A 14337-nucleotide genomic window follows, 5' to 3' on the forward strand; every position below is an offset into this window, starting at 1 on the left:
GATCCCAAAGCCAGGACGTGCAGCCAAGGGAGCAGATGGGCCAGGAAAGCACCAGAGCCCCGGGCAGGAGCTGCCTGCAGGAACCTGCAGGAATCCCAGGATTCGCTGCCAGGCATCCACAGGAACTCCAGCATTCACTGCCAGCTCCCTGCCCTCATCCAGGGCTTGTCCTCGCTCCCAAACCAGCCACAAAGCCCTGCTCTGGAACTGCTGGGAGGGAGATCATGAATCCCATGGATTGGGCTGGGAGAGACCTAAAATCCCATCCCAAATCCCATCCCATTCCATGGCAGGGACACCTCCCACTGTCCCAGGCTGCTCCAGCCGGGCCTTGGGCACTTCCAGGGATCCAGGGGCAGCCACAGCAAATCTGGGCACCTGTGCCAGGGGCTGTGTCCATAGTCACCATCATTCCCAGCTCTCTGGACTGGGAATTCTGGTGCCTTAACTGGGAATGGCCAGCAGGGCCTGTCATGATAAAACAATGGAATTCTCCCCCTAAAATGGCTCAGACACAACTTTTCCATTTCCAAATGCTCCCTATCCTTCCAGTCTCCCACGTGAGAGGTGAGGGTGGAGCACTCCTGTCCCTCTGCTTTGTCTTTAACCTGACACAAATCTTTGATTCCTCTTCATGAAAAAATCCCTCACCTTCTCATTCCTTCTTTTTTTTTCTCTCTCTGCCTTCTTTTAGAGGAAAAGTCCGGTAAGAAGTGCAATTTTTATGTCCTAGAATATTTTAACCCAGCTTTGTGTGTGCTCTTGTCCTGTCTCTAGAGCTGAAATGCCAAAAGCAAATAACAAATCCTGCCCTTCTAGAATGACGTTTAATTTCCTTGATTGCTGACTTAGACAATTTTAAAATAGAATGTGTAAAAATAGAGCTGGGCTTGGCTCTGAGAGTGCTTTGGGAGTGTAGTTTGGGTCCAAGAATTTGGACCAGGTGTGTAAGGGCTCAGTTTTACCTGGATTGGGGCACATCGAAAGGGAGGAGAAGGCAGGAAACCCATCCGTGGTGCCGCTGGGGTTTCTCCAAGAGAGCTCAGCTTCCAGGGGGGAAATCCCCCCATTTCCCAGGCCTTGTGTTCCCCTGGGGGGCTGTCCCAGGGTGACCCATGAGGTGTGGCGGTGGCAGCTGGGCCCTGGGGTGCTGACGTGTCACTCTCTGACCAGGTGTCTCTTCTCTCCCCTCTCGCTGACCGCAGCGGCGCAGCCCGGTAAGAACTGGGATGGGGTCACGGGGGTCCTTGTCCTTGCTGGGCTCTGGGGGGGCACAGGGCGTGGGGACAGCTGCCAGGGGTGTCACAGGGCGTGGGGACAGCTGCCAGGGGTGCCACACAGCCCCTTGTGTCGCCCCAGTTGTGACCGTGTTCACAGGGGTCCCAGGATGAGGGAAGGGACGAGGATCTGACTCCATGTTTCAGAAGACTGATTTATTATTTTATGATATATATTATATTAAAACTAAAAGAATAGAAGAAAGGATTTCATCAGAAGGCTGGCTAAGAATAGAAAAAGGAAGAATGATAACAAAGGTTTGTGGCTTGGGCTCTCTGTCTGATCCAGCTGACTGTGATTGGCCATTAATTAGAAACAACCACATGTGACCAATCCCAGATGCACCTGTTGCATTCCACAGCAGCAGATAGCCATTGTTTGCATTTTGTTCCTGAGGCCTCCCAGCTTCTCAGGAGGGAAAATCCCAAGGAAAGGATTTTCATAAAAGATGTTTGTGACACCCAGTGATAGCACAGGGGGCCCTCAGTGATGGGGATCCCTGGAGACCCCGCTGTGGCTCTGGGGTGTCCCTGCTACCCTGGCTGGGAGGGTTTGGCTTTTGCCCCACAAGCCCCTGGCACAGCTGGATGGCAGTGCAGAGTGCCCATTCCCAGTGGATGTGCCCACTTGTGCCCATTCCCAGCTGCTGTGGATGTGACACTGGGGACAGCAGGACTGCCAGCAGTGGCTTTGTGTGGCTCAGAAATTTTCTGCAGAGTTTTTGGCTCCCTGGAGCTCAGGCTCCTGCAGGAAATGTCCCCTCAGACAGCTCCTGCCACCTCTGCTGGGCTGCTTTGCTCCTGGGGTGACAGCTGCCACACAGCCCTGTCCCTGTGCATCCCACTGATCCCTGTGTTTCTCCTTCCAGGGCACGATTAAAAGGAATTTATCCAGTAAGTATCTCCTGCAGTCCATCAAACCAGCACTCCTTGCACCTGCTGGGGGGGTTTGGGGAGTGGGAGTGGGAAAAGGAGGGAGTTAAATTTGGTTTAAAGTGATCCTGCAGAGCTGGTGGCTCCCAAAAGCTTTCCCTGGAGAAGGTGTGGGGGACATCTGCAGCAGAGCAGTTCCCTGATTCAGCTCTGTACAGAAATAAATTGGAGTTAAAAGCAGATTTTTGCTGCCAGGATCCCCGCAGAGCAGGGTGGGTGGGACACCAGGTGTGACCCCCCTGCCAGCAGGGGCTCTGGGGGCCAGGGGGATGCTCTGGGGTGGGAATGGCTCTGACTCTCATCCCTGTCTGTCCTGTCCTGTCCCAGGTGAGGAGATCACGCGGCCCCGGCGCTCCACACCCACGCCAGACCCTGCCAGGTCAGTGCAGATCATCCTGCTGGGGCCATCCAGGCTCAGGCTCCTCATCCCACCTGGGACTGGGACATTCCCATTTGCATTCTGCTGGACGGGAAGCTGGAGGGGCAGATGGGGTTTTGGGAAGGAATTGTTCCCCGGGAGGGGGAGGAATGGAATTCCCAGATTTGCTGTGGCTGCCCCTGGATCATGGCAGTGCCCAAGGCCAGGCTGGACACCCTGGGACAGTGGGAGGTGTCCCTGCCATGGCAGGGGTGGAATGGGATGAGATTTAAGGTATTTATACCCAAAACCATTCCAGGATTTTGGCAGGACTGAGGGGCTGGTGGTGGTTGGGATGCTCAGTGCCCATCCCTGCTCTCCACCAAAAGCTCCAAGGACATTCCCTGTTGGAAGGTACCTTGAGCCTGATCCATAGGGAGCAGGCCAAGCTTTGGGGAGGATTTATTGATTCAGGACAGCAAACATGCAAGTTTTTATGGAATAAAGCCAAATCTCCCTGGGAACGTGCCCTGTGCAGCTCCAGGGGTCAGCTCAAGGTGTGTTGGAGCAGAGCATGGCCCAGACCTCAAGTTTTTATTTTTTCAATCCTTCTCCATGAAGTTTTGACTAAACCCAAAGCAACTCAGTGTCCCAGCAGCTGCTGTGGCACCACAGGGTTGGCACTGGGGTGCTGCTCCTTTCCCTTTACCCCACCTGGAAACCTGTGTATGGCCAGCTCCCCCTTGGTCTGGGGTAAAAAACATCCTCAAAAATATTTGTCTTTGCTTCAAAGACGGGGTCAGAACCCAGACCTGTCCCTGATGGCTGCTCTGTGCTCTCTCACCCCACAAACCTGTCCCTGATGGCTCCTCTGTGCTCTCTCACCCCACAAACCCCACAGACCAGCCCCTCATGGCTGCTCTGTGCTCTTCTCACCCCACAAACCCAGGCCTGTCCCTCACGGCTGCTCTGTGCTCTCTCAGCCTACAAACTCAAACCTGTCCCTCATGGCCGCTCTGTGCTCCTTGCACCCCACAGACCTGTCCCTCATGGCCGCCCTGTGCTCCTCTCACCCCACAAACCCAAACCTGCCCCTCATGGCCGCCCTGTGTTCTCTCACCCCACAAACCTGCCCCTCATGGCCACTGTGCTCTCTCCCCACAGCAAGAAGGCCGGGGAGGATCCAGCAGCGCTGGCCCCGCTCTTCGGGCCCCCGCTGGAGTCGGCCTTTGAGGAGGCCAAGCTGGAGGGTGAGTTTGGGACGTGGAGGGGAATTTGGGGCTGGGGTGAGGGCATCTGGGGCATGGCAAGTGACTTTGGGGCCAGGACAGGTGAGTCTGGGGCCGTGGTGGGTGAGTTTGGGAACCTGGTGATTTGGGGCCAGGGTGAAGGAGCTTAGGGACCTAGTGAGCTTGGGGCTGGGACAGGTGAGTTTGGGGCCAGGATGAGTGAGTTTGGGGCATGGCAAAGTGAGTTCAGGGGCCTAGTGAATTTGGGGCTGGAGTGAGGGAGTTTGGGCCAGGATGAGTGAGTTTGGGGCATGGCAAGCAAGCTTGCGGACTTGGTGTTTGAATCTGGGGACAGGGTGAGTTCGGGGCTGGGGTGAGGGGGTTTTGGGGACAAGGTGAGCTTGGGGCCAGGACAGGTGAGTTTGGTGAAAGGGCGAGGGATTTTGTGCCCATGGTGGGTGAGTTTGGGGCACGGCAAGTGGGTTTGGGGACTTGGTGATTGGGTTTGGGGACAGGGTGAGTTTGGGGCTGGGGTGAGGGACTTTAGGCTGTGGTGGGTGAATTTGGGGACCTGGTGAGTGAATTCAGTTACAGGGCGATTTTGAGGCCTTGGCAATTTTGAGGCCTTGGTGAGTGGCTTTGGGGCCATGGTGGCTTTGGGGCCATGGTGGGTGAGTCTGGGGACATGGTGAGTGACTTTGGGGCCACGGTGGCCTCTCCTGTCAGGGACATGGGAAGGTTCTCAAGCCCTGGCAGGAGCAAAGTCCCCATTCCTGGAGGGGTTTCAGAGCTGTGTGGATGTGGCACTTGGGGACGAGGTCAGGGGTGGAACTGGACGTTCCATGGGCTCCGAGGCCTTTTCCAAGCTGGACAATTCCCGGATTCCCAGGTTCCCAGCCCTCCTGCTGGAGGAGGAAGGAGCCCAGGCAGGGGTTGAAGGACAGGTGATCATGTCCAGGGTTAATTCGGGCTGGGTGGAAACAGCAAGTGCTTAAGTCAATTAGTTAATTATGAGGTCTGGGAGAGATCCTGACAGGGAACAGCTCAAGAACATGAAAACTCAGCATTTTCCAGCCAAACCTTCACCCTGGAGCAGAGTTTTTTAACTCCATCCAGGATTTTGGAGGCAACGGTTGGACAAGCCTTGTACCCCTCCATGCCTAGGAAATGCCATCTCAAAAATGTCATTTTTCCCTCCTTTAACACAGAGACACTTTGCTTCTTTCCAAAGCTGATTTTCCCAAAGCACAGGAACCTTGCAAGACTTGTTTTCCCCAAAACCAACCCCATCCATGCCCTGGAGCGGGTTCTTCCCAGAGATCATCATCTCCTCCTCCTCCTCCTCCTCCTGGAGGGCCACTGCCCTCGTTAAGTCCTGTCATTAATGCCTCCAGTTAATTCTTTTAATCAAAGCAACGTTTGCAAGCAGTTCTCTGCACAAAAACTCCAAGAAATCGAAATTATATACAAAAATATCTTCTTTTTTCCCCCCCTTTATTCTCTGGGATTACAATTATCTTTTAATTTTGCTACCTGATGGGTTTTTTTTGTTTGCATATCCTAAAATTCCAGACCACTTTGGCCATCAATACAATGTTTTCCTTCCCACAATAAGCCTCCAAGTCCATCCCTGGCATTGTTTTGTTTGTCAAGCAGCATAAGTGTCAAACTAATTGCACATCCTGCTTCAAAATCGGACAGGATTTTAATTATCCACCGTTACAGAACCCCCTGTCCTTAATTAATGAGGTTTCTGTCACTGTCTGGGCCCTCTTTTCCCAGAGCCTCAGTGTCTCATCCGTGTGTTTGGGTGATGGGAAGAGAACATTTGGATGTTTCATTGCTTTCAAATGTTTATTTTTGATTTTTCAGCTGCTCTGGACCAGCCTGAGATATGGGGGTCAGTCCAGCCCATCAACACAAACGTAGAGTCCCCAAAACTTCCAAGACCTTTCCCAACTGGAAGTAAGTGACCATGGAAATAATTTAATACATCCAGAAATCAGGTCAAAGATTTGAGCTGTCCTCATCCAGACTGTGCAGTTCCGTGATATTTTAAATTAAAGGAGATTTTTTTCCCTTTGTTTGGCTCGGGTGACAGCACTGTGGGGTGCAGGAGGGAGTGGGATTGATAAGGGCTGCAGGGATGGGGTGGATCCTGATCCTGCACGTTCATGCCGAGGTTACTTGGCTGGAAAAGTGGGAAGCACCGGTTTTTCCAGGATAACATCAGGGAGAGCAGCTCAGCCCCAGTCCCGGATTTTTATTGCAGCTTTCCCTCTGCCCGGGGCAGCTGCGGAGCCGTTTCCTCTGCAGAAATGCCCCTGTAAAGCACAGCAGGTTAATTAGCCGCTGTTAATTAGCCCCAGCGTTGCCGATCCCGGATCCACATCCTGGATCCACGTGGGATGGGCACGGCAGAAAGGCGGAGGCAGCTCCGTGCCTCGGAGGATCCAGGTTTAATTAAAATGCTAATTTAGGGGGTTGAAACAGCAGATGTAAAAAAAGGGGGAAAATTCCATCAAACCCGGCAGAAATGGCTTCCCGCTGCCAGAGGGCAGGGAGGGATGGGTATTGGGAAGGAATTAATGGGATGTTGGGAAGAATTCCTCCTTGTGAGGGTGGGGAGGGGTGGGATGAATCCCCAGAGCAGCTGTGGCTGCCCCTGGACCCCTGGCAGTGCCCAAGGCCAGGTAGGACACTCAGCCCTGCCTTGTCCCCTTTTCCCAGACACCCCGCGGGCTGTCCCTGCTGCTCTCCGGCTGAACTCTCCCCTCTCTCTGCTCTCTTTCAGCCCCTCCGCCGCTCCCCCCGAAGAACATCCCGGCCACGCCGCCGCGCACCGGCTCCCCCCTGCCCCCGGCCATCGGTAACGGCTCCGGGGGACACCGGGGGGACAGGGACAGCAGCCCCGGCTCGGGGGGGGGACAGGGACAGCCCCAGCCCTGTGGTGGCACTGGGGGTGACACATCCCATCCCCAGCTCTGGGGGGACACATCCCTGTGGCAGCATTTTGGGCATGGATTTGATCCCTGTGCATCCTCTACCCTTGGAATTCGGAGAATTCCAGGCTGGGCTGGGCTGGGAGGAATTTCTGTCCTGTCCCAGGCTGCTCCCAGCCCCGGGGTCCAGCCTGGCCCTGGGCACTGCCAGGGACCCAGGGGCAGCCCCAGCCCTGAGGTGTCTCAGTGGATGCTGCAGTAGAAGCAGCACAAAGATGATTTTGCATCCCAAGTCGGTCTCACCCTGGTGAAATTAATGTTCTTTACACCATCCCTGCCTTTGGGAATGCAGTGCAGGATTAGCCTCAACATCCTGCTGAAAACCAGGATATACTCCCAATTCCAGAGCCTTGCACAGCCTGTGCTGCAGAAAACTAGAGCTGTGCAGGGTCTGCCTGTGGCAGGAGCTGCTCCTGCCTTCCCTGCCTCCAAATCCCTGTTGAGAGGTGGGAAAAGCCCCCCTGACCCTGCAGCCCGGGAAATGGTGCTGGGAATGAAGGACAGGGAAGGGAAATGGTGCTGGGAATGAGGGGCAGCCCGAGGGCAGGGACGGAAAGGTGTTGGATGCAGCCAGAGGACATCAGGTGCTGCTTCCAAGCATATAATTCATGGTGCTGGCTGGTGGGAAAGCAGGGTCTGAGCAGGGCGGGCTGGTGGGGCCAGCCAGAGCCCCTCGGGGTGAAACCCCTGTGCCACGAGAAGCCCCTGCTCTGTCCATCCCCATCTCATCCGTGCTCCCAAATCCCAGTGTTCCAGGCTGGCAGGGAGTCCATGTCCATCCATCCATTCCCAGCAGCAAATGCCTGATCATTTGCTGGGCTGTGCCTTGTGTATTTGTGAAGCAAATGGCTGAGGTCTGGTTTTGTCTGGTTCAGCAAATCCCTATTTTATCCCCCCCACCCTAAATGTGGATCCCCAAAACAGAGGAGCAGGGGTGGGGTGATGCTGCCATGAAGATCCCAGAGGGCATTTATTGTCAGGCTCTCCCTTCCCTGGATGTGAAATGCTTGGCTGGTGGATCTGTGGTGGTTCTGGAGTCAGGTGGGAGTGTTGCTGTGTGGTGGCTCAGTGAGCAGAGCCCTGAACTCCCCATCTGTGTGTGCCCTAAAATCTCAATCTGTGCCCTAAAATCCTGACCTGTTCCTGCTTGTGGCTGGATGCATTCCCCGTGGCTGGAATACACTCCCTGTGTGCATCCTGTGCTGCATGCCCAGACTCCAGCAGTGTGCAACCAGCATGTCTGAATATATGTATTTATACCTGAGTGTTTATAAATATATATATGGAGGGAGTGGGGCGTGCCAGAGCGCTGAGTGCACACCTTTGGTACCTGCTGATAAACCAGAGTTGCTGATAAGGATGTGATGTGGTTTAGAGGACACAAAAGGCTGTGAATTTGGGATTCTTGGCTGTGAATTTGGGAATCTTGGCTGTGAGTGCTGGCTCGTGGTGGTGCATGCTCCCTCCTCCAGCCTTTGGATCCCGCGGGATTCATTCCATGTCGCACCTGGCTGTGGTGGAAACGTTCTTGCCCATGAATTATATAAATATAGATAAGAAAAGGTGATTTTAGAGCCTCTCCCGTAGAAGTAGAGCCCGTAGAGAGTAGCGCAGCCCTCGCTTAACGCCCGGTGTAAAATAAACCTCCTCTGACCGCAGGAGGGGACCAGGCAGCAGCAGCAGAGCCCAAACGGGACAAACTCCCGTCCATCAATGACTTGGACAGCATTTTTGGCCCCGTGCCGTCCCCCAAATCTGCTGCCGCCACGGCGGAAGACAAGTGGGTCAATTTTTCCGATCAGTCCCCGGAGAACGCGCCTCCGGAGCTGTCGCCCCGGGACAAGGCGGCGTCCCCGGCGGGCAGCCCGGCCCGCGCCCCGGCCGAGCCTCCCCGCCCGCTGCCCTCGCCGCTGCAGCTGGAAGACGCTCCCAAGAAGCTCCCCGAGCAGCCCCACGTTAAGGACGATTCCGCCGAGCCCGTCGCCTCTCCCAAAGATTTTGGGGCGGGCCAGAGAGGGACCCCGCCGCCCCCTCCGCCGCCCACGTACCGCGCCGTGGTGTCGTCGCCCGGGCCGGGCGCCAGCACGGGAAGCGCCAGCGGTACGTGCTGAGCTCGGGTGTGCTGCCGTGTGGCCCCGGTGCCCCTCCCGCCTGGCTGTGTCCCTGCTGCCCGCCCGTGTCCTGCGCCTCCCGTGTGCTTCCCTCCCTCCCTGAGCGCCCGGGAGCCTCTCCCGGAGCCTCTCCCGGAGCCCTCCCCGCCCCAATCCGGGCACGGGCTTGGTGGTGTTGTGGTTGTTGTTGTTGTTGTTGCGGCTGTGCTCTCCGTGGGGATGGAACGGTTCAGGTGAACGGTCTGAGCGAGCCTCAGATCAGGGCTGGGGTGTTTGTTTTAATCACGTCCTCTCACCCCGGTAATTCCCGGTGGGAATGGTGCTCGGCTCTTCCTGGCTCTGGGTGTGGATGGGGAGATGTGTTCTGGGGTGAACCTCTCCCCCGGGAGAAGCTGCTGGCTCTGCCTGCTTTCACCTGTTTAATTATAGATGTTCATTAAGGCAAACGAGCCGGGGAGGCTCGGCTTACTGGCACCCCTTGCCTGAGGAGCTGCAGCCTGAGCCTGTTCTCTTAGGGCCTGAGCCCAGCTCAGCCCTGTGCTCCCACCCTGCATCCACCCAAGGTGATTTTGGGGGCAATCAGAGCCTTGAGGAACCTGCACTGGTGGTGGGGTGGGTGTGCAGCTCCATGTCTGACCCCTGCCACCCTCCTGGTGGGAGCTCGGGGTTTGTGTCACTGCCCGGGGGATTTGTCACCGCCAGGAGGGTGCCCTGAGTGTGGCTGGCGCTGCAGATGTGGCTTTGCTTCAGTGCTGGTGGCTTTTCTGTGCTGGCTCGGGGGGTGGGCAGGGTCCCTGTGGGGGCTGGAACTTCTCCAGGAGCTTCCAGGAGCAGGACACACCAGGATCCATCCCGCACTGCTCTCCTGGCTGCTCCCAGCCGAGCACAGGATGGAGGCGTGCCAGGGCTCCTCCCAGATGGAGAAGCCTGGCCCAGAAGATCCACAGCCCTGCTCCAGGAATTGCCTCCTGTCTCAGTCTGGGCAGCAATGGGAAATGAAAAATCCACACAAAAACGTGCAAATCCTCCAAACGCTGCAGCAGAGTGTGTGGCACTGACCCAGCACCTGTGCCACCCTCTCGCCTTTCCAAGGCTGGGTTTTGGGTGCTGTGGAGCAGAGCCAGCCCAGGATCTGCCCTCAGAGCCCTGGGTGTCACCAAGGCTCTGTGCAGGGTCACGGTGGAAGGGCTGGGTTGGAAGGGACCTCAAAGCTCCCCTTGTTCCAACCCCTTCCACCACCCCGTGCTCTCCAAGGCCAGCATTCACACTGATTTCTGATTCCGTGCTGGTTTCCACATGCTCTCAGTTTCTGCAGTAGGAAATGTCCATTCCCTGGCTGGAAGCCACCATCTGGCCAGGCTTTGGCTACCTGGTGGCCACAGACCCCTCCCTGACACTCGGTCCTGCAAGGTTCTTTTTCCTCAATATTTCCTGTTGTCTCTGGCTTTTCTTGGGATAAGGAAGGAAAAATTCCAACTTTGGTTCCCAAATTAGGCTTTGAAATAAAAGTGGCTTGAATTTTGGAGTTGTGCAGAGGAATGACTGGAATTTATTCCCTTTAAGCCAGGCCCTTTCTTGTCTGAGCCTGCTCTCCTTCACCTCTTCTTGTTTTAATAAATCTAGCTTTGATCTTTGCTAAATCTGAGCTATCACCCAAAGAACTCAGGAAATTATTCTCTTGTAAGTGGGAAATTATGAAGTTATCATCTCCTCAGTCTGAGCCATGAGCTGCTGAGCTCCACGGAAGCTGGTGGCAAACACTGCTCAGCTGTCCTGGCACTGAGCTCTGAGCTCCCTCCCATTCCTGCTGCCCTTCATGTCCTGGTCCCCCTCTGCCTGCTCTGCCCAGCTCCAGGTCTTGCTGGGCTTCTCCTGGAAGGAATTCCTGTGTGTGGAGCCAAGCAGGCTCCTGGATCTCCCGTGAGGCTCCTGTTGGAATCCCCATTTGGTCACAGAAATCCCCCTCTGCAGCAGGGGCTGTGTGAGCCCTGAGCTCAGCTCCCTTTTTCGGGAGGATTTGGTGGGTTGGGAGCTGTGTTGTGCTCCCAGCAAATCCCAGAACCTTCCTCTTCCACCCTTCCCCTCCTTTGCTGGGCCAAGCCTTGCCCTGTGATGAGGATCTGTTGTATTTGTGGGGTGCCCCGTGGCAGGGAGGAATGATGAATCTGACTCCATGTTCTCAGAAGGCTAATTTATTATTTTATCATACTATATTATATTAAAGAATACTAAACTATACTAAAGAATATAGAGAGGATGCTTACAAAAGGTTAAAAAGATAATGATGAAAACTCGTGACTGTCACCAGAGTCTTGATACTGATTGGCCAATAAGTCAAAACAATTGACATGAAACCAATGAAACAATCTCCGAACACATTCCACATGTGAGCACAACACCAATGACATTAGAATTTGTTTTCCTTTGTCTCTGAGGCTTCTCAGCTTCCCAGGAGAAAATCCTGGCGGAAGGGATTTTCCAGAAAATATGACTGTGACGAGGGTCCCTACCTCCCAGTTGTGCCAGCCCTGGAGCAGCGTTCCATCCACCATCCCATCCCTCCTGCCCGTATTTTTGGTGAAGCTGTACGATGTCAATTTTGCAGAGAGAACCGGGCTCCGAGCAGCCCCTGCCAGGATCCCACGGGCATCATCCCTCCTGGAGTGTTCCGTGCACTGCTGCTGGGCTGTGCCCCCGTCAGGGGCAGCTCCTGGGTGGGCAGGGCCGGGCAGAGCCCGCGGGCACTCACGGCTCCCGTTGTTTGTTCCCTGCAGGTTCCTCGTCCCCGGCCCGGCCCGGCACGCCGCTGGCCCCGTGTGGCACTCCCCCGCCGCCGCCGCCCCGGCCCCCGTCCCGGCCCAAGCTGCCCCCGGGCAAGCCCCCCGTCAGCGATGTGGTACGTGGGCAGGGCTGGGGGCACGGCAGGGCACTGCCGGGGGCGGCGGGCGGCGTTCCCAGTGCGGAATGGGGCAGCGGAGTGGGATGAGCCAGCCGCGGTCGCTGGGATGGGATGGGTTCCTCTGGGATCTGTGAATCCCCGTGGGAAGGGCTGTGCCACCTCTGCTCTGCCAGCCTGGTGATGCCAACCATGGTGCTCAGCCAGGGCAAGGGCAGGGAGAGGGCTGGGGTGGGAATGTGCTCTGGAAAGGGTCTGGGGGCAGAGCAGAGCAATTCCAGCCTCCCCAGGAGCGATGCCAGCTCAGGGCGAGGGCTGGGAGAGGGCTGGGGTGGGAATGTGCTCTGGGAAGGCTCTGGGGGCAGAGCAGAGCAGAGCAATTCCAGCCTCCCCAGGAGCGGTGCCAGCTCAGGGTGAGGGCTGGGAGAGGGCTGGGGTGGAAATGTGTCCCAGGAAGGGTCTGGGGGCACAGCACAGCAGTTCCAGCCTCCCCAGGAGCGATGCCAGCTCAGGGCTGTCCTGTGCGCCAACCCAGGCTGCTCCAGGTAAGGCGTGAGGGCTTTGGGGTGATGCTGAGGGTACAAAATGACCTCCAAAGTATTCCTGAGGGCCTGGGGAGCTGGCACCTGGTGGGCACTGCTCCCTGCCCAGTGCCCAGCCCATTCCATCCATGCCACGGCCCCTGGAGCTCCCACCCTCGGTGTGGATGGGTGGAATCTCCACACCCACCCCCACAGTGGTGGGGATAATCTATTTTCCCAGCTCCAAGCTAAAATGCCATTGGTACTAAAACAACTCAAGTAATTCTAATTTTCCCTCTGGGGCACTGGCAGAGCAGTCAGGAGACTCCAGGCGAAATTTTATTTGTTTGATGCAAATGTTTCTGTTTGGATTTTCTTTAACTCTGTGTTGTTTTGTGTTTCTCTCCAGTCCAGGCCTTTTAGCCCTCCCATCCACTCCTCCAGCCCTCCTCCGATAGCACCTTTAGCCCGTGCTGAAAGTACTTCTTCCATTTCTTCCACCAATTCCCTGAGTGCAGCCACCACTCCCACCGTTGGTAAACACACGCAGCACTGCTGTTCTTTCACCTTTCCTAATCCTCCAGTAACTCCTGAGGCCTCTTCATTCCCTTGGTCATTCCCTGGGGTTGGATTCCGTTGGTTTCCATCAGGGTTTGAAATGCTGAAAGGGATTTGAGGGGGGTGATGGATCAGGAGGGTGATGCTACGAGGAAAGTTTTTCCAAATGTTGTGGGAAATGGATGTGTGGTGAAAGTCAAGGGAGTTGTAGCAGAAAATGTGGTTCTGGGCTGTAAATTGGGGCAAAATAAGCTTTTTTTGCAGGGGATGCTTGTGCCTGGAGGGGAGCGGGGCTGGAAGCCAGACCTTGGGATCCAGGGATATTAAACCTCTTGGAATGTCTTAAATTCACACTCGCCCTTAAAGCAGTAACAGAAAAGGGGTCTTGGAAAAGAAAGTGGCTCTTCCCAGCACGTCCTGGGGCAGAACCAAACGCTGCAGTTTTCCTGGGAAAAGTGGGGTTTGCCAAAACCCCGGGGCTGAGATGAGGAATGGGAACCGAGTCTGGCTGGCAGCTCCCAGCTCCAGGCGCTGGGTCCCCCCACGCCTCCCCCTCCATCCCCTCTGTCCCCTCCTGTCCCCTCTGTCCCTGCTGCCGGCGCTCCCCCTCCTCTTCCTCCTCCTCCACCCCTGGCTGCCAGCCCTGCCCCTCGCTTCCTGCGGCTCCATCTCCTCCAGGATCACCTCCCTCCCCTGTCTTTGCTCCCCAACCCTCTGGAAAAGCCGGCCTGGCGGGAGTTCCCGTGCGCCCGGCGTTTGTCACCGCTGTCCCCGCGGGGAGCGGTGGCGCTGCTGTCACCACCCCCGTGACGGCGCCGTCCCCGCGGTGCCGCTGGCACCGAGCCCTCCCCGTGGCTTTGCTGGAGTCTCGACTGCGTCTCCGTCCTGTGTCACCTCACTCTCAGGTGTTGTGGGTGCCTGTCCCGGCTGTTGGTCACTGTCACAGCGCCTGGCTGGAACAAATGTCACCAGGACAGCGAGCCCTGAGCGTCCCCCGCGCCTCTGGCAGTGCCTGGGGGCACGGTGGCCACAGGGACACGGCGTTAGGGGAGGGGACACCAGGCTGAGGACAGGGACAGTCCCAGGGGCTGCGGGAGGCTGGGAAGGGTGGTGGGAGCGAGCTGAGCTCTGCCACCCCAGCTCCCTCAGGCTCTCCGTTTAGATTTCTTTTTTTCTCTCTTATTTTTGGGATCAAAAGCTGCTGTTTGCTGATTGAGTGACCTCCCCGTGCTGAGCAGAGGGGATGAGGTGCTGGGCTGGGAGGAGAAGCTGGGGTCCCACACCCTCCATGGAGATTTCCTTGGAGCAGAGCCAAAATCGGGGCTCTGGGGTCACCCCTGGCCAGGGAACTCCAAAGGGGGCAGCCGGGAGGGGCATCCCAGATTTTGAAGGTGTTGCACTTCCAGCTCCATGCAGAGATTATGCTGAGTGGGAAGGGACCCACCAGGATCA

The 14337-nt window shown here is 56.5% G+C and overlaps 1 protein-coding gene across 1 annotated transcript in view; it reads left to right on the top strand.

Moving 5' to 3' along the window:
- The window catches only part of SGIP1 (SH3GL interacting endocytic adaptor 1), a 48391-nt gene that overhangs the window by 19528 nt on the left and 14526 nt on the right, over nt 1–14337 (top strand). The window contains exons 7-16 of the mRNA XM_054294553.1: nt 695–706; nt 1206–1217; nt 2147–2171; nt 2538–2589; nt 3733–3818; nt 5670–5762; nt 6592–6666; nt 8459–8899; nt 11685–11806; nt 12737–12863. Of these exons, the coding sequence (XP_054150528.1) occupies nt 695–706; nt 1206–1217; nt 2147–2171; nt 2538–2589; nt 3733–3818; nt 5670–5762; nt 6592–6666; nt 8459–8899; nt 11685–11806; nt 12737–12863 (1045 nt within the window). The remainder of the gene's footprint in view (nt 1–694; nt 707–1205; nt 1218–2146; nt 2172–2537; nt 2590–3732; nt 3819–5669; nt 5763–6591; nt 6667–8458; nt 8900–11684; nt 11807–12736; nt 12864–14337) is intronic.

The sequence above is a fragment of the Melozone crissalis genome, unplaced genomic scaffold (genome assembly GCF_028551555.1).
Source record: "Melozone crissalis strain CALT ecotype California unplaced genomic scaffold, PUWL_Pcris_2 ptg000254l_1, whole genome shotgun sequence".
Taxonomy (NCBI): domain Eukaryota; kingdom Metazoa; phylum Chordata; class Aves; order Passeriformes; family Passerellidae; genus Melozone; species Melozone crissalis.